The sequence below is a fragment of the Sciurus vulgaris genome, assembly GCF_902686455.1.
Source record: "Sciurus vulgaris genome assembly, chromosome: 4".
In the NCBI taxonomy this organism is placed as follows: domain Eukaryota; kingdom Metazoa; phylum Chordata; class Mammalia; order Rodentia; family Sciuridae; genus Sciurus; species Sciurus vulgaris.
In genome coordinates this window covers 117,222,101-117,242,422 of record NC_136464.1, presented here as the reverse complement: position 1 = coordinate 117,242,422, position 20,322 = coordinate 117,222,101, and the positions used below count along the sequence as shown (strand labels likewise).

Here is a 20,322-nt window from a genome sequence, read left to right as displayed (position 1 = left end):
ACAAAGTTATTTTATGGAAGAAAATATAAGTTTATTTTTATAGTTGCAAGATAGTAAATAGTTCTTAAGCACACAATTTGGTTACATATTGGAATATATTTATGAGTCTTACTATAAATCAAGTTTAAAATATCATAGTAACTGGGAGAAAACAATAGCAGAAAACAAATAACAGTTTGGCACTGACCAAGAGCTCTGAAAACATCAGGAAAATACAGCCCCAGCTGGGCTCATGCCTATTATCCCAGTAGCTCAGGAAGCTGATGCAAGAGGATTGCAAGTTCAAAGCCAGTCTCAGCAACTTAACAAAGCCCTAAGCGACTTAGCAAGACCCTGTCTCAAAATAACAAAAGAACTGGTGATATGTTAAATTACCTCTGTGTTCAATCCCTGGTACCAATAAACAAATAAACAAACAAATGTATTATATATGTGTATACACACACACACATATATAAATACACACACATACACATATGTACATATGTATATATATATGTGTATTTCCAAAGAAATTATAGGTCATAAATCTGAATGAACAATTCATAGACAACATACTAGTTTTCTATGTTGAATAACAAATTATCTCAAATATAGTGACTTAAAAGAATATCTATTTATCATCTCACATTTGTCCAGGTCAGGAGTGCAAGCACAGCATGGCTTGGCTGGGATCTCTGCTTGGAGTCCCATAGGGCTGTAATCAAGTGTCAGTTGGGATGTATTTTTACCTGGAAGCTTGACTAGTGAAGATCGTGCTTCCACTCTCATTCAGGCTGTTGATAAAATTCAGCTTTTTGCTATCTGTCAACTCAAATTCAAGAAGCTACCACAGTTCATACAGGGACATCTGTAGTTTTTCCATACAGGTTTCTCCAGCATGGATACTCACTTTACCAATATCAAAAGGAGTCTCCCACCTGAGGTGAGGCCCATTCTCTCTTGTAAGGACTTGTACCAATTGAGTGAAAGGATGGTCTCACTTAAAATTAACTGATTAGGGACTGCAATTAGATCCTCAGAGTTAAACTTTATCTTCGCCATACTTATAGGATGGAAGCAAGCCACAGGCCTACCACACATGAGGGGAAGGGATTATATAGGTATGAATACCAGGAGTGAGCACCATGAAAAACACCCCAAGCCTATCCTCCACAGAGAGTGGAACACAAATTCTTGGTGAGGATCTCAACTTGGGACCATTTTTCACCTTATGACAGGTAAAAATTATTGCCAAGTATTTGAAGCAGCAAGCACTGTAATAAACTATTGGTGCAGTATACATGGACACTTTCATTATGAAATGTATTTGACAGCATCTATCAAAATTCAATATGCACATATTGTTTAGTCTACTAATTTCATTTCTTGATATTCACTGCACAGAAATATGAAGGCTAGGATAGATATACCAAAAGTGTTCAAAATGACACTATTATAACAATAAAATTTGGAAAAAACCCAGAACAGTCCAAATAGAATGAGAATTCAATAACATATGGTACATTTGCACTTTGAAGTATGCAGCTATTAAAAATGAATGAGATAGAGCCGTGTGTACTAATATAGAAGGAACTTAATAATATGTTGTTGATGAAAATTTAAAAAGCAAGCTGCAGAACAATAGCATCTTGTAACACTATTTTAAAAAAAATATATGTATATACATCCACTTCATCATCCATCTATATTTTCATGCTTTAATGAGTAAGCAGATACAGAAAGATATACTGCATATTGCTAACCATTTCATGTTAGTTGAATATTTACAATGCACAAGTGTTATTTGCATTTCCTTTTAGTTTTTACAACAAACTATTTTTTGCATAGTTGATATAAGTATGATTCTTCTTTATTCATTAATAAACTCCATCAGTATTAGACAATTTTTTCCATTCCTAGCTTACCATTTTCTTCATGTAGTATATTTTTTATTCACGTATCTTTTTGTATGCTAATTGTACTTCTCAATACCTTTCCTACAGAAATATGTGTACTAGACTATATGTACAAAAATGTTTAGTATTAAATTATTCTAACAAAGTTGAAAGAATATGAAAATAATCACAGCAGAGTTACTTCAATAAGCTGTGGTATGTGGACACCATGAAGTACATAGCTATTAAAGAGAAGGACCTCTTTCTGTGTTTTTGGTTATGGTATTTTTCTTTTAATAAACTGCTGCCTCCACTTGTTAGTGTTTTATTTTATATATAAATGAAATTAGTCTACACAGATTTTTTTGCTGTTGTTCTTGTTACTGTTTGGGTATTATGGTTATTCTAAACTCATTGAAAGACTAGACACTTTTTTCATCATTTTACCATGGTTCTGTGTTGCAAGACACTGCATAAGAATTACCTTTTCTTTTATAGTAGGAAAGAAGTGACATAAAAATCATGATCCTGGGTGGTTTTGATCATTTTTAATTGACCTTTCAATTTCATCCACAGTAATGGTGAACAAAGAACATACTAAAGAAAGGTGAGAAGTTTTGACTTGAGAAACTTCATTTTGCAAAAACTTTCAAGTGAAAAGAACATTCTGGGATGAAGCTAAGAATGTGGGTGATATGCTTGCAAAGACCACAGTGGGACAGATGGACAGAAGAGGACTGAGACATGGTGCCTCAGGAGGGTGGGGGAATAAGTCCTGCAGGGTGGACTATGCCCAGGGACTCAGAATAAAAGTAGACATGAATGGAGCCAACTACTCTAAGGGCTCTGAAATGTAATTGAAAACTATTTTGCTTTGGTTTTAGAATGACTTGAGTAGTGTTTATGAGAATTCTTTTTAAGCAAATCAGAAAAAGAGAGATCTGGGACAAAACTCATTGAGAAGAAACTGTGATTGAGCTTCAGATTCTCCCCATCTTTGGGGACCGTCATATAGCACATGTCTCTCCAAAGCTATCTCTACCTATTATGCCGATGTTTCCTTTAAGACTAGAGACTGTTGTAATTCCAGCAGCTCCGGAGGCTGAGGCAGGAGGATCGTGAGATCAAAGTCGGCCTCACCAAAAGCAAGGTGCTAAGCAACTCAGTCAGACCCTGTCTCTAAATAGAATACAAAATAGGGCTGGGGATGTGGCTCAGAGGTCTTGAGTGTCCTGAGTTCAATCCCAGTACTGGAAAAAAAAAATAAAAACAAAAAACACCTAAGAGACTCTTACTTGCACACATTTAAGGAATTATCATTTTAAAATAAATGCTTTATTCTGGAATCACTTTAGATTTTGAGGAAAGTTGCAACAATAGCTTAGTGAAGACTTACATACTTCCTCCCAGATCCCTGTAATGTTAATTAGAGGAATATTTAACACTGGTATGATGTTATCCATTGAACTAGTACATTCAGATTTCAATCATTTTTGTCACATTTTGTTGTTTGTCTTAAGTTTGTCTAGTCTATAAGTTTCTCTTTCTTGCTTTTATGATTTTAACAGTTTCTAAAATGTATTGACTAGGTATTTTGTAGTATGTTCTTCAGTTTGGGTTTGTCTGGTATTTTCTCATGACTGGAGTGAAATTATGGGAAGAAAACCATAGAAGCAAGTGGCCTGTCCCATTCTAAGATGTCCAGTGGCCATGACAGTGACATGACTCTTCACTGGGGATTTAAAGCATTTGGCTAAAGTGATGTCTTCTGGGCTTCTCCACTGAGATGGCAGGTTTTCCCTTTTCCATTCTCTGTTCTTTGAAAGCTGGTTACTAAATCCATTGAACAGTCCAGGGGTAAGGAATTAAGCTCCAACTCCTGGAGGAGAATGATATACATATATTATTTGGAATTCTTCTATTAGAAAAATTGTCCTGTGTGATTTATTTATTCATTTACTTATACAAGTATGGTCTCATAGATACTTCCTGTATTCTCTGGATTATAATAAAGTTCTGTCATTATTTGGATTCTCAAAGTTCATATTCTTTCAACAAGTCAGGTTTGTTACTAATCCCCAACTCCACCCTCAGATAGTCCCCACACCGAACCCACCACTACCCCACTTTCCAGATTGTGAACCCTTAAATCTACACACAGGCTATATAAAATCCCTTTATTTTGCTCCACATTGTCCAGTGTAGATAATTGAGTATAGTAAATATTTGTTAAATATCTGTTGATAATAGAGAAAAATATAGACCATTGATGAATGTTTCTATTTACAAGGTAAATCTATGTGAAAACCATTTTGGCTAGGTGATTTCCTGCCTGAATCTTCCAGATACCAGGGGAAAAATCAGTAACTGAGAAATGGAGGGCAGTATAAGTACACTTAAGGAAAAAGAAGGACATTTTCAAGATAATTCTCAGAGGTAAAGAGCTGTTTACATCAAAGCTTATTTCCCACTTAACATAAGCCTTGACTTTTCTCATTCTACAACATCACATCTGTCACACTTGGGTCGCTCCCATAAAGCTGCCTTTTACAAAAGACCCACAGATTTTAGAAAATCAAAGCCCTAAAGATTAATTTTAAAACCAACTTAAATATATTTTTAAAATAACATTTACCCAAAATTAAAAGGAAACACTACAAATTTTAATCACCTTGATTTTTAAGAAATGTTGTTATTGCAATAATCGATTCCAAAGCTGCATATACTAATGAGATAAACACACTATTCCGATACTTGAAAGCTCTTGACCCTAATGCACTAGAGATGTGAGATTGTCTAATTAGGATTCACACCGTCATGTGCTATTACATTTATCAACTGAGGGATGTGTTTGTAAATTCCTTCCTGTGAACAAATGCCAAGTACTCAAAGGCCAAGTCTGAACAGTCACAATGAAGCAGAATATCAAGTAATTACATAACAAATTCAGACACTGTAGACAATAATTACTGAAACCAAAGCATTCATTTCAACCCTTGGACATCTAAGCTATCTATTTAAGTATTGGGCCAGCTCCATATAGAAATGACATCAGGTTAAGTGTATTTATTAAGATAAATTTTAACAGGCTTAATTGCTGTTTATTCCAATAAAGAAAACAAAAGCTAACTAGTTAGAGAAAACCAGTTTATTGTGATTAGAATCAGAAAATAAATTAACTATAAGAGGGACATTTCAGAATCTTAAGCTAGGTTTGCAATACAGTTGGAAGAATGTGTGTGTGTGTGTGTGTGTGTGTGTGTGTGTGTGTGTTTTAGGCGAGAGATCTAATCAGAAAAGAAAGGCTACTTTTCTTCTTTTATATTTAAAGTCATCAGATTTGACAAGTTACTGGCCCAAGAAGAGTTTAATTTTCTAATATATCTTGAAATAGGCTCTCTGCTATTTTCACACAGGTTCAGAGCTGAAATGTGCATGTTGTATATTGACAGCTTCTATAAATACTATTTTCTCTTTGCTTACTTCAGGAAACACACCACCTGATCCCCAATTAACACAATGATTTACGTAAAATGAAAGTCCCCTCTTCTTTGTTTCGCTGTCATCTATCTGTAGTATTCCCAAGCAGGGCAACATTTAAAGCAGCATCTGACAGGTGCGTCTATTGAAAAGGAGACACCCCCACCCCCACCCCACACACGGAGTGAGAAAGACACCATTGTTCTCTCTTCCACAAGTATGCAGGTATTCCACATGGAGATGGGGAGAAAGAGACTCCAACTTCTTACATTTCCAGCACTCACACTTCTTGCTCTTCTCTTTGCAGTTATTTCAAAGCAGAGTTTCAACCAGCAACTGGGGGACATCAGAGGAGAGACCTCAGTCATAGCAGGAGCACTGGCTCTTTGCCTCAGAAAAGCCTCGGGGATGAAAGAGGTCCTGTTCACTGCTGTTTGAAATTCTAGTTTGTTCCAGTGTGCAGTAGAAAGAAAATTATTTGTTTGGGGAAGCCAGGAGTGATGGCGGCGACGTCAGATGCCAGAAGCGTGTGGCTCTGGGCCAATTACCCTGCTCCCCTGCACTCATGTAACAGTGAGCCAGGAGGGCGCCATCTCTTTTGGGATCACACCTCGCTGCCCCATTTCCATCACTTCTGAAGTCCTCTATTTCAAAGGGTTCTTTAGAAAAGTAAAGAGAAAATCTTATTATGGTTGCTTAAGCATTCTGATGTGGCATATTTTCCTCTGAAAATGACAAGATCAAAATATTTTAGGCAAGAATTATTCCACATAGGTTAGGCAAGGCTGGTTAGGATTTGTTTTGTCCATATTTTATCAGCTCTAAATCAAATTGCAAAGGAGCAATCAGAGGTGCAGATGTTATATTCTTTTTTATATTTCAAATTACTATCTACCAACGACCAATATTTTCTCTGCCCTGGCACTTGGCTGCTAATTATCTTTACTATATATTTATTATAGATAAAGTGTTTATCTTGCGATATTTGAGAATGTAATTTCAATGGAAATGAAAATTTCTTTTGGTATAAAGGCACATAATATGGGCTAAAATTATAATTACAAACCTTGAAATGCCTACTTCTTTATAGCTTTGAATCTGAAATGGAAGGATTATCTTGAGATAGTCTTTAGATTTCCATATTTGTCTATGAAAATGTAGAAATTTAATATTTTCATTAAAAGACATGGAATTTTTTTCATTTAAGATACTGCCAATAATATTACTCTGGAAATTTCACAATTAGAGAAGCATAGTTAAGGGCTTAATGATAGATAGTCAGAAAGAAAAGATTGAAGATTTAGGACCAACTTAATATTAAGATATGATTTAATTAAAGGGATCATAAAAACATATAAAGTATACTTACTTAATATCTTTGGACATAAGAAATCCAATTATACCTAAATCCAGGTGGTAGATTTCCCACAAAGTCACTAGGTATTCTCTGGCCAGGGAGAAGCATGCCACATCATCAGCAACCATCAGGGAAACATAACTGAAAAAAATGAACCTATAAAAAACTCCAAAGAGCAAGTCATTAAAGGCTCAGCTATCACTGACCTCCAGTCAACTGAAGCACAGTGCATAGCAGCCCAGTGTTGTCATTGCTATTAATTTTTCAAGAGAAGCTTAATGCTTAAATTTTTATGAAAGATCTCTTGTTTTTTAAACACTGCAAATTCTTTTTTCTTTTTCCCCCAAATTTGCCAGCCAAACAAAATGAGATTGGATTAAGTCCCCAGGAAGCCCAGTTTATCCCTCAGATTTAGAAGGATTCCAGAGGAGCAAAGGGTAGATAATGCTGGTAAGCAATCAATCAAATGTCACTCATTGAGTACACTGGCATGACCAAAACACTGAGTGTGCACATGCAACCTGCAGGAGGCTTAACTTAAAATTACTGAGTAGTGTTTGATGAAGCTCAGTATCATTATTACAATAAATAAAATTTCAATTTAATATTAATGTGTATGATGATGATGGATTCTGTTTTTATGAGCACTTTTGTTTCCTAGGAACAAGTGGGAAAGTCATTTACGGTGTTTGGTTAGGACTGTTCAAACTTTGTGCCACGTGGGGCCTGAAAGGAACTTAGATCATCGGGACAGCACACAAATATCATGAGCTCCAAGGTTCAACCTAACAGGGTTCTTTCTTGTTTTATGACTCCAAGGAGATCCACAGTGGAGAGAAGGAGCAAGATCAGGCTTCAGACAGTGGAACCAAGGGTAGGAAATCAGACACACAGCTGATGAGAGTTTCAAGCAAAGGAAAGGTAGACCACACCAATATAGAATGAACAACCAATGAGATAACTAAGGTGCAACGAGGAACATGAAGCATGTAGGTGTTCATACACATGTCCACAGAAGCAACCTTTTCACAGGTAACCCTTGTCAATCACATAGGAGAGTGAAACTTCTAAGGCATACAAAGGATGCGATAAGATTATATTTGGAAAAGACACCAAAACTCCATGAAAAGATGATTGTGCATCAGATGATTATTAAATGCAAGTATGAAACATGAAGGAATTTACATGCTGCTCTCTATATTCAACACAATACAAAGGGGGTTTATTTACTCCAGAAATATTTGGGTACTGTTGCAAGTAGATGTAAGTTATACCTTTATGATGCTCCAAGGTTGTGCTTCCGACATTCTAAACTTTTGTAATTGAATGTCAGTTTAAAGACATAAAGAAAAGCTTTCCATTTATTTATTTTATTTCTTGGCAGAAGAGTAAGGGTAGAACTAGAGTAGAAAATCCATCCTTTAATGAGATTTAGATCAGCCAATAGAGGCACCCCTCAAAAAGAACAAGACTCCCCCAAGTGCCATAACATTTGGTATATTTTCTTTAAAAGGCCAATAACAGAGGTCTAAATCAAAGTGAACGTATGTATGAAATTATCCCGGTGTCACAGTGATCTTACCATGATCTAATACATCAAGGAAGCGACACATTCATATAAACAGTGTAAAAGCACAGTATAAAATTTTGTACTGCATAGGCTAAGGCCACAACTTGTTTAAAACCTAAGTTGATTTTTGAGGGATCTTTAAGGGGGTCATGAAATCCATTTTTTGCCTCATGAAAACACTGCTCAGTCCCCTTCCAACTGCCCCCCACCAACCCCTTTTTGTTTCTGTGCTTCACATGGAGCAGTCTTGGCAGGATGTTTGTCTGGCTCAACTCCAGTCTCTTCCATGATAGGAAACTCCAGATAACCTTTTGTATCAGTGACTTCTACTCAGGTATAAAAGTTCTTTAAAATCTACTAAAAATTATAGCATGAACTCTCATGTGAAATGTTTTATAGATTACATTTCATTTCAAAACAGCAGAGTGAACTAGAAGCAGAATTGTGGTTATACCTTTTTGCACTACTCCAAACATGAGCACATCTATAATCTCTTTTCAAGGTAATTATAACTTTTTCTTACCTGAAACTTTCAGCATCATTATAGTCCCTGCTTATCAACTTAACTGCGATCTGATACACTTCACTTGCTTTACATTATTTATATTAGCTTTCAGGGTTTTTTCCACTTTGACTACATTTTAAGGAATTGTTTGCTTATAGTACATCTATGCAAATGTACCACTGAATTATGTATTGAGTGTGATACCCCTTTATTCTACTCACATGATATCTCCTTGATAAATTGCTAAACAAATGATTAAATTAAACTTTTGAAGTAGATAAACTTTATTAGACCCATTACAGGGTCAAATTGTGCCTCCCCACCAGAAAAAATTCAACCCCTGAAGTCCTAACCCTTGTTGCCTCAAGGTGTGACCCATTTGGAGATAGGATTTTTTACAAATTTAATGGAGTTTAAATGAGGGCATTAGGGTGGGCCCAATACAGTATGACTAAGGTCTTCATAATAAAAGGGTAATTTGGATATGGAGATATACAGGAGGAAGAAGATGTGAGAACACATAAAGAATAGGTAGCCATCTACAAGCTAAGGAGAAAGGGCTGGAACTAACCCTTCCCTCATGCCTCAGAAGGAACCAACTCTACCAACCCCTTAACTTTGGGCTTCTAAACTCTAGGCCTATGGACCCCAAGCAAAACACTCTACCTTTCATAATGTGGGCAGGCCTCATTCAATCAGCTGAAGGCCTTAGGAGATACTTGTCCCTGAGGAACAGGGTACTCTGCTGGCTGACTGCCTTCTGCACTTGAACTGCAAGTATTCCCTGAGGTTCCAGCCTGCAGTTCTACCATGAAGATTTGAACTCATCAAGTTTCTGCATGAACCAGTACTTTTGCACAAATTTCTCTCTCTCCACATACATGCACGTGTACATTCTGTTGGTTCTATTTCTTTAGAGAACCCTAATGTATTAAGCATCTACATATAAATAATAAATTTAACATTTTTGATGCTAGCTGTAAGTCAGAAAATACATCTGACCTTTAGCCTGGGTTATTTCATTTGAGACGCCTATGATCTTGAGGTGGGTACCATTACTTTCTGAAATTTTCAAATGAGGAAACTGAGGCACAGAAACGTTAAGCAACTGGCCCACATTACAGAGCTAGACATTCTGCCATTTTAACCACAGAATATATGCCCTTAGCTATTGTGTTACGGTAGTCAACACCAGGCACAGTGCTATGTTCAGGGGATGAAATGGTAAAGCAGACATGGAGCCTGACTTCAGGGTATTAGTTATATACAGAATCAATCCAGTACCAGGGTGAGTGCCCCAGAAATGTCTGTTCAATTGCAGTAAATAAGCATTAAACATTATACCATCATGTTAAACAGGAACAAAATTTTGGTTATATAAATGCCATAAACTACTATATTAAATATACTCTTCAAGGGTCAGAACAACAGTGACCATATTCCCACCTTACACTCCTAAATTGTATGGACTGAGTATAAATTTTTAAAGGGGCATTACATTGTGTATAAAAGCAGTTCTACCTTGCACCTGGAAATTACTGAACCCTAGGAAAGAATGATGCTCAGACAGAATAGTGTTTTCCTCTAGGGAGAAAAATGCACTAGATTTGTTTTTTAAAAAATTTCCCTTTGTATATTTCAACGTTTATAACTCCCAGAGAGGTGTGTGCACATCTCTGCCTGAACGCAGGCTCATTATGTTCAGAACAAACACCCGAGCAATGTGTCCTGCAGGTGCGATGTTTTCTCCAGCAAAACCATTAGTCCACCAGGAGTTGCCCATTAAACGTGTGTCTTTTTACAACCAGCTAGATCACTTCCTATTACTCATAACAGGGTTATTTACAAATGAGATGCTGAAAGGGCAACGTTGTCTGCCTCCACCAAGGCGCCTTCTGTTCTATTAAGAATATATAAAGCAAGAAACAGAAAGGAAGCACTTCCTGCCTGCTAACGAGATGCTGGTTAAGGGCCGGAGGCAGAGCCCAAGGCCCTAAACTAGCCAGTCATTAACTGCTAGGAAATGCCCACAGAGAGGTCACCTCTGGCGCTATAGGAGAGAGCCAAAGAATCTAGGGGAAATATTTACCTCTGCATGAGCTGGAAAGCTGAAGACAAACATAGAACAATCCAGAAAGCATTTCCTTTGCTTCCATCTGAAATCAGTTCCCAACACTACAGCTTATTTATGATAGGACAGTCATGGCATCTTTTGCCTCTTTTTTGTTTGTTTATTTGTTTTCTGTTGTTGTTGTTATTTAAAAACCCTTTACTTTCTCATCCTCATTGTGATGATACACTCTAACATGGAAGATCTGATTACAGACCTGAACTAAACATTAGGAAATTTGACAAAAGAACACATCACGAATGTCGGCTCTCTTTCGTGCATCATTTTGGTTATAAATTGCATATAGTGCTGTTTTGTTTTGACCAAGAATCAAAATGAAACCAAGCCCCCACAAAAGACCTAGGTTGGGCTAATCCTAAAGCATTAATAAATTTATTCCCTAGAAATATTCACAGCATGCCATTCCTACTTGATTAAAGATTTAAAAATCAATTTTGGTTTGAAACAGCCTTCTGCCTGGAGCTGCTATGATATATTACTGTTGGCTTTGGTTTCCAAAATGTCAGCAGATGGAGAAACTGAAAGGAAGTAGAAGGATCTACAAGTGTTCAGGAAGAAGAAACCAGAAGTTTCTCCCAGAAAGTGTGTTCCAGCTTCCTTCCCTGGCATCCTCTGACTTACCCTTCTTACCTCTGTGATGCAACCCTGTGCCTCCTAACAGTGCAGACATGTAACAGGTAAAATGTCGTCGTGGCAACTCCATGGAGTGTGCATAAATGACCCAGATAGCTGAGGTCAGCCACTAGACAAGGCCTCCTGTTGTAATCAAGAGACTCCGAAACAAAATATAAGGCTGCTGACAGTTTAACATGGAATCCCATTTTACTTTTTTTTTTAAACAAGTAGAAGGAATACACTCTAAAATAACAATAAAAAAGCATAGTACATGCAAAAACCAGTAACCAGTAACCGTCATTTATTATCATCATGTTGTATATGTGATTCATTAATGGGAAAGTCATGAGGAGGTTGGTGACGACACTTTTCCCATGCTCTTCCCATAGTTTTCTTCTTCCAGAGGTCCCTCTTCCTCAGTTTTCTTTGCTGGCCATTCACAGGGTTGCAAGTTTCTTTACAAGTCTCAGAAACAATCAATTTACACTAAAAGGAGTGATGTCCCTAAGGTTCAGTTGAGGAGAACAAGGAGGGACTTACATCACCTACCCAATAGAATCGGATTTCTTAATTCCAGCATGTCTCCTTGCCCAAGTATCCCTGCTTTTGCTATCAAAGAGGGGCATATTTCTATAATCTTTCCCGATCCATCACTTGTTCTTCCATGGATTCACAAGTTATTGAGCATTGCCCCAAACTTGCATGAAAACCCAGTGCTAGTCAGGACTACCCCTCGGAAACAGTTACTGACTTGCTATTTAATCATCCATTTGGCTCAAGCTGCTCATTAAACCCCACTCAGTCACATTCACACTCCTGATACCAGGGCTGTCTGATCAATGAAATTTTCTCCATCTTTGTCACACATGTGTTTCAAGCAAGTGGGCACCACCAACATGGGCGATGTTCTGACCATTGTGAGTCATGTAAAGTATTTAAAAAAGAGGCAAAAGGACGTAGAGGTGACTGTTGGAATGTCCCCTCCTAACTCAGTATTGAATACATCTTATTGCTGTGAGAGGTTTGTGCTGTTATAAACAAAAACTCAAAGGAAACATATGAGAGCTGTTGCTCTCAGTGGAAGCTCTACCAGGTTGGGGAATTTCATTAAGGACCCTCACTCTGATCCTGATGTTTAGTGCAATAGAAGAGAAAAATGCTAGTCTACATTGAAAGTTTAAAAAATGGATGAAAGGAAGGTGCAGAAAAAAACTATGTTTTATTTAGAATTTCCCTTTAAGAGCTTTAAAAAAATGACATTTCTCTTCTTCTCCATCATCTTGTTAAACTTCACTTCCTGCTATGGTTTGGGTTGTGGTTTGTCCCCCAAATGTGCTGGAAGCTGGGTCCCCAGTGTGGCAATGCTGCCGTGGAGGAAGCTCTAAGAGGTGGAGCCTAGTGGAAGGTAATTGTATCATTGGAGGCCCCCCACTCTTGGATGGAATCAATGCTGTTCTTCAGGAGTGGACTGGTTCCTGTGAAAGCGGGTTTTTTAAAAAAGAACAATCCAGGACCCTCCCGGGTCTCTTGCATGGTCTTTGTATTGCCATGTGATGGCTTTCATAAGCTCTCACCATTATGATGCCATTTGCCACCAAGCCCTCCCCAGAGCCCAGCAAATGTCAGCACCATATCCTTGAACCTCTAGGTAAATCTATTTTCTTTAAACCTAGCTTCAGATATTTTATTATAGAAACACAAAATAGGCAAAGACACTTCCTTATCAGGTTCAGACCTCTTCATTTTGCTAGTTCTTATTTAAACTTTTTTTCTAGAAAATGTTAAGAAGGCAAAGGTACCTATTGCTTTAAATGATCACTGACTGTGCACGTGGGTGTGCACTTCTATGAGAGCATGGATGTGATCTTAGATACAGATGCTTAAAGTAACAGTTTTAGGACACTTTATCATCCCTGCCTCAATGTCGGACAGCTAAGCTTTTCAAGGGTAGGGGTTTTTAAGTGTCTAGTTTATGATAGCAGGAAAAACGGATCAACCAGAATTGGGAGGAATTTGGTTTCCCCAATTGTTTTGAGTTCCTTGGCATGCTGACTCACACTATAAGGAAATATAAACCCAGTGTAGTTCAAATTTTCTGAGTTAAGTGAATCATGCTATTTTTCACTCCTGCTCTCAAATGATCACACTGGAGAAAAGTTCCTCCGTGCCCTTCCATCTAAAATTGCATACTCAAAACAAAGCATAACATTAGCAGTTAAATGGTACTCTTTATTTATAAGATATTTAGAATTCATTAAATTTTTAATATAGTTTTCAATTGGAAAATATTAGAACTTCCATTTGCAGTTAGGAAAAGTTTTATATGAAACTATTGTTAAAAACAAATGTCAAGTTAGTCATCGAGAGGATTACCCTTAAACTTTTTTTCCTAAGTTTACCTTCATTTAACTCAGTTCCCATAGTAAGACTTTTCCTTATCCAACCATATGTCTCTGATCTTTTTATAAATAACCTGGATTTGGAAACAGAAATGAATTTTGCAATGCATAATGGAGGGAAGTTTTTCAATCTAAAAATCAAATATTTTGGATAGCTTGACATCAATTTATCAATCACTATAACTGCTGCAGCAGCATGAAAATTAGTTCATCTCTTGTCATTACACATGTCAGTAAATGCTTTTACTTCAGATTGCCACTTGTTCTTGTCAAACACTAAGGGACATACAACTTTGTCTTATGTCACTCTAAGATGTCATTGTGCTATGACAATAGAAAACAGCTCTAATCCTTTTTGAAGGGAACTGAGTAATGTAGGATCCACAGCCTACTTTCCATGAAATTTCGACCAAATTTTGAATGTTTTCAAATATTTCCATAAAATTACCAAAATTATCCTAATTTTTAAAAATTGAGAATAAGGCCTTTCTTAATCATGGATTGGTAGCTCAATCTTTTAAGAATATATGAAGATCATTAAAATGTTTTCTTTGTGTATTTCAGATAAAATAGTCACAGAAATTTGTCATGACATATTCTCTACATGGCTTTCTTTATGTTATGGACGAGGCACAAAATTAAGCTCAATATATGGAGCCTAGTGACTTGATTTGTACTTCTACAAGATACAAACACTATAAACAGTCACTTAAAAATTATAGAAATGAGGGCAACTTGGGGCAAGAATAAGCTGTAGAGAATCTTATTACCAGATGTGTCCAACACTTTTAAGAAAGAAAAAAGTTACAAAAAATTTAATTAAGTATATTACAAATATGCATAGACATATACTGGCGCATGTTTACATATTTTTTCTATGCATACTCCAAACCTTTAGTTCTAAAAAGTTTATTCACAAAAACCATCAAGGAATTTTCTTCATGTGGTACCATGATAGGTCTTTTAAATTTCTTTCTTTATTCATTTCCTTAGTCTTTAAATCTTTGTATAATGAACAGACAGTATATAATCATAAAAGTGTCTCAAAATAGAGAAATAGATGGACAGTCATCCATAAAAATTCAAAGTTTTGAAGAGAAATGTCTTTAAATTATTTAAAAAGAATTATGAAGTTTAAAATCTACTGGGAGAGTAGTGTTATACTCTGAAGATTCTGAAAATTATTTACAGATTAGGTGAGGAAGTGACTCTCATTTTCTACTGAAAGTGTGACGTACTTGAGATGTATATTTGTCAAGGGCAAAACTAACAAAAAGTAGATATTTTTAAACCTAAAGGATTAACAGTAATATTTTTATCATCTCTCCTCCTTGACTGTATTGCAACTAACAGCAGTTTGCTTGAACTCATAAAGTGAATTCATAATTCAATCATTTAATTTTAATAAAATTAAAGGAAGCTAGCCCTTGTAAAATGGACAGGTGCCTTAAACAGACTCTTGCAAAGGCACTACATACAGCAGCTCATAGTGATCATCCAGGCACCAGCAAATAACTAAATGACAGAGCTGCCATCTCCTACTCCTTATACAAGATGTCCACTTGTCACATCACCTCTTAGAAACAATAAGAATCTGATAACCCAAAGTCATCAAGAAGACTATTTGCAATGTGTGTGTGAGTATATATACATATCTGATCATAAATTAATCTCACTCTAAGTACCTTCTGTGCCTTGAGATAGTGATGCTGGGATAAAGCCATCACATTAGCAAGAGGTAACAAATGAACAAGCAGAATACACAGGCAGAACACGAAGATCACAAGGGACGTTTAAGTCCTCATGACAGTATTTCATCACATCCCTCTGTTAAACTTTATAGCAAGTGTTTAGAAGTCTCTTCTAAGGTTCTTTCACTTCATTGTGAAAATTGAGTGCCATATACCAATGAGAAAAGTCTCCATCCTGAATAGTAAAATGGATTGAAATATTGTACTGAGAACCAGAGAGAAACTATCTAAAACCATTTCTTTTCTGACAAACAGTGCTGGAAGATGGAAAATATTGCCAGAGACTGAAGAAAACAAGCCACAAATCACAACATTGTCGGAGATTTATTCTTTTGGATGAAACTATGGATTATGCTGTGTCTCAGCTTATGGCATTTGCTATTTGCTATTTCAGGAATAGGATCTACAAAGAACTACTATTTTTTTTTTTTTTTTTGTAGCCCCTAAAGATAGTTGCTCTGTTTAAATGTAACCATTGATAGCATAGACGCCTGTGACTAGAAAAGAAGGAAATGTGCTTTCAGAACTCCAAGAGTCCCATTTGTGAAATTCTTTCGCTGCATCATGCACAAATAAGCTATGGTAGCAGAATTGAAGCCAGAAGCAAATAAAATGAATGAAGTGCTCCGAATTGTCACTCAGGGCTTCTGCTGCACAAGTCCAAGAACCTGTAAGAGAACAGGAATGATGCACCGTGGGCAGGACTATGCCCTTGCTTTGGATGGTGGCTGCAGCTTCATAAGACCAATAGGGACCATTTTGTTAAACATGAAGAAATACCTACAATATCGAATGGCATATGGAGAGAACATAGAAATCTGAAAGACAGAGAGGTTCCCTGGCAATCTTACAATAAAGTACTTGAATGAGTTCTCAAAAGATGAGTTGTGTGTTTTTCTATTACACAGATGTCTCAATTATATAAACATTTAATCTGATAAAAAAAAAAAAACTGTTAACTACAGTATGTTCCCAAGGTAATTTTTTTAAATTAACATAATTAATCTGTACGCATAAGAATTTACTATACCTATTGAACAGTAAGTCACAAAGTAGCTGATTTTGTTTTATAAAGAACTCCATGTTGTAAAAGTAATATTTTTAAAAATTGATGTTTAAAAATATTTCCATTTAAACCACAAGCAGAGGCACATGCCTGTAGTCCCAGTGACTTGGGAGGCTGAGGTCAATTTGAGGCCAGCCTAAGCAATACAGTGAGATGCTGTATCAAAACAGAATTTAAAAAAGAGGGGGAGCAGGAGGTGTAAAGCACCACAGGGTAAATTCCCTGTACCATGCACACGTGTTTGCACACACACATACATACATAAACACACACACACATACACAAACACACACACACATTCCATCTTTATAGGATTTTGTCATTGAAAATGACAAAAATAATTCATCTGGAAAAACGATCATGCTTGCATGCTTCAAAAATCTGGATATGAGCTTCTTTAACCTGTTTTAAAAGCTTCAAAAGAGTTTTAGTAGAGAATGAATCTATGGGTTTAAAATATTAAAGTATCATAGATACCACATTTAATGTGAGGAAAATGGACATCTGTCACCCAATTTTCAGCAAATGCTTTGTAAAAGTGGGGAGGAATTTGAAACACATACTTTATTATTTGACAGGCCAAGTCATTTATATCTATGTATATATGTGAAATACACTTTTCAAACTTAAACTTTAGAAGAGAATAAATAGCGCCTAGACAGGTCTTAAGTTGCTACATCATAAAGTGCTGGACAGATTGCTTTTTGTTTAAAGAAAAGCATATTCAACTATATTGTTCTAGTTTTAACAAATCTTTGCTAGTACAAAAGCATTTTATAGTAATAGTAGTTTTAGACTAGTGTTAATTTCAGTGATTTGTTTTGAAATTACTATTTCTTGTATGTTTTATACTATTTAATTATATTAGTTTAATATTCTTATATAAACAGTAAATAATATATGAATATATGTATGCACATATACATACATGTATATTTATTTACCCACTGAGAGCTTGTTATAAAAATTTAACTGGTAGAATATGAGTTTTTTTTAAATGGAATATACTGATGTACAGGATAAATGCTCTAAAAATCTCTGAATGCAGCAAGAGAATATTTATAAGCTCCATTTCACATTATAAGAAAGCACACCTAACACAATATGATATGGATTAGAACACAAGGTAAGGAGATATTTTTCCACAAAATATTGTCCCTCCTAATGGTACTGTGCCTGTTTGAAACCAGTTGTTTCTGCTGCTGTAAGGGCTCCCAGGATCTCACCGTGGCTGGCAGTTCATCCGAGTACCAGGAAGCATTACACATTTCCGAAATGGATCCTTTTCCAGGAGGAAACAGTGATCTTCAAAGAGAATAAGACCTTTATTTTCTCAGTCCTTGAGGTAGTCCATGCTTCTGTCAAAATAGCAACACTCCATAAAAACCAAAGTCATTTATCTCAGGATTCCAGATTTCTCCACAGTTGCATATAGTTGTACTACAGAAAAAAAAAGGAAAGCAAATTCCTTCATTATTCCTAAATCAGGTAATGAAATTAGCATCTTTGTGTTGGTTATTTATCTGGGACTCCCTTGTAACTACTCTCCCCTTTGCATGAGCGTCATAGCAGGTGTGCAAAGTAATCATTTAACTTGGGAATGGGGGAATAATTTTTGGTTTTTGACTTAGTTTAGTTTGCTGGCAGTCATGAATATATCTTAAAGTCATAATTAATCACCAATAAACTCAATCACATCATTTTCCAAGGGTTAAAACTCATTTTACATACATACTTAGAGGTCGAGGTAATATTTATTCTCTCCGTAAGGATAGATGGTTTCTGAAAATTAATAAAATAGTTTTTCTGAGGGCAAATACAATACACACTCATTGCATAAAATTTTAATATGGAATAATACAGGAAAAATGTGAAAAACACAAATTCTCACATAATATGGGGAAAAGTTTAAATCAATGACCACTTTGGAGCAGTTTGGCATTCTCTAGTAAAATTATGAATACATATTCCAGGAACCTAAGAATTCTACCTCTAAATATATGACAAAAGTTATACACTGAAGACAATGGAGGAGGAAGAAACATAAGACATTTGCATTATCCTCCTTTGAGGGGGTATTCAAAGAGGGGTATGAAAGGTGACTGATATGTGAAAATAAAGCATCCTATTTTTCATGAGTGCTAGGACAGCTAATATATGGGATTATCTGCACTTCAGAAAATTAGGTCCAATGATTATTTTGCAGATAACATAAATCAGTGATATATATCTTTATGGATATATGATATACATAAGCAGAAAAATTAACCTAACACACTGACAAATGCCAAATCCTGAAACAATACTAAAAAATCCTAGATGACATGGGGATACATGGCTCTTAGAGTTATAAGGGACTAGAGAAGTTTTACTTCAACTTCCAATTCAACATCGCCTCATAATAAATGGTTTGAGTATACTGTTTTAAAACACAGGGACCCATTCTTCTGTTCTCCCCTTCATTTCCAGTTGTTTCTTAATGTAGGAAGTAGACTTCTGCCCCCTCGCAACTACTGAAAAGCTGCAAGCAGCTGAAAGTGTCAGTAAATCAGGGATGGTTCTGGTGTGTTGCATGTGCACGCTCATCCTCCCTTCTTATAAGCATCCCTATGCATTTTGCTTCTATGGGCAACTGGATTCAGAAAAAAAAAAAAACTCACAAAAATCATCTGTGGTAGAAAATATGGTGAAAGAAGAAATTTGGAAATCCGTGGTCCCTGACTGTAACACCATCCAAATCTTGTTCCCAGAAAACCAGATCCTACATAATTTATGAATATTAATCATGGCGACTATGAACACAACTGGCTAATCCATATGATGATCTACACTTCTCCTAGATCTTACTTGAGAAATCAGTGATCCCCTCAGGTATACTAATTCCTCCTTGATAGAACAGGTGTTTTACTTTCCACACTTACCACAGGATGCAGAGTACTTATACTGGAAATGTACAGAGCCCTTAGGCTATCTGCAGTGAAGACTTCACAATTTTCTGGACGCTTCCTCATTTCATGGTTGAAAGGCATTATGACATAGCAAGGCAAACAAGGGTAATGGAGACAGACCTCGTATTGAGGTCTAATGTTGCTATTTATCAACTATACAAATTTGTGAAGTTTCTTATTCCTCATTTGCTGAATCCAAATACCTACTCATGAATATTTAATATATAATAAATATTAAATATATATTTATATGATTCATTGTTTATGTAAATATATAGTACATATTTCATACATATTTAACATATATAATATACAATATATGTATTCTATATAACATACTATATATTTATTATATATTCATATAATATATGTATTATAGTGTATATACATAATATATAACTATATAATATACAAAACATATATATGACAAATAAATATTATATATAATATATTTAATTAATTAATAATTAAATACACACACGTTTCATGCTTCTGAAAACTCCTAAGAATATTTTGCTCTAAGCCGGGAATAATCATGGTGCAACTTCCTGAACATAAATTTAAATCTAAAATTGGGGAGTGAGGGAAGTTCAAGTAGTTTGACTCATAAATAATGTAAAATA

The 20,322-nt window shown here is 35.8% G+C and overlaps 1 protein-coding gene across 3 annotated transcripts; it reads right to left on the bottom strand.

The window, feature by feature from the left end:
- Positions 1-798: 798 nt before the first annotated feature.
- On the bottom strand, positions 799-19,890 carry LOC306660573 (uncharacterized protein). 3 transcript variants are annotated; one of them, XM_079138946.1, is made up of 4 exons: positions 17,978-19,890; positions 6,727-6,855; positions 5,627-5,693; positions 799-3,756 (listed from the first exon to the last, which is right to left on the bottom strand). In XM_079138946.1, the coding sequence occupies exons 1-4, from the start codon at positions 18,010-18,012 to the stop codon at positions 3,631-3,633; spliced, it is 357 nt and encodes a 118-aa protein (XP_078995072.1). In that variant the 5' UTR covers positions 18,013-19,890; the 3' UTR covers positions 799-3,630. The 3 variants fall into 3 exon arrangements, 1 of the variants encoding a protein (XP_078995072.1); XR_013763673.1 differs by lacking the exons at positions 799-3,756; positions 17,978-19,890 and having other exon boundaries at positions 3,769-6,016; positions 6,727-17,558; XR_013763674.1 differs by lacking the exons at positions 799-3,756; positions 6,727-6,855; positions 17,978-19,890 and adding an exon at positions 6,424-6,715 and having other exon boundaries at positions 3,769-6,016.
- Positions 19,891-20,322: the final 432 nt, after the last annotated feature.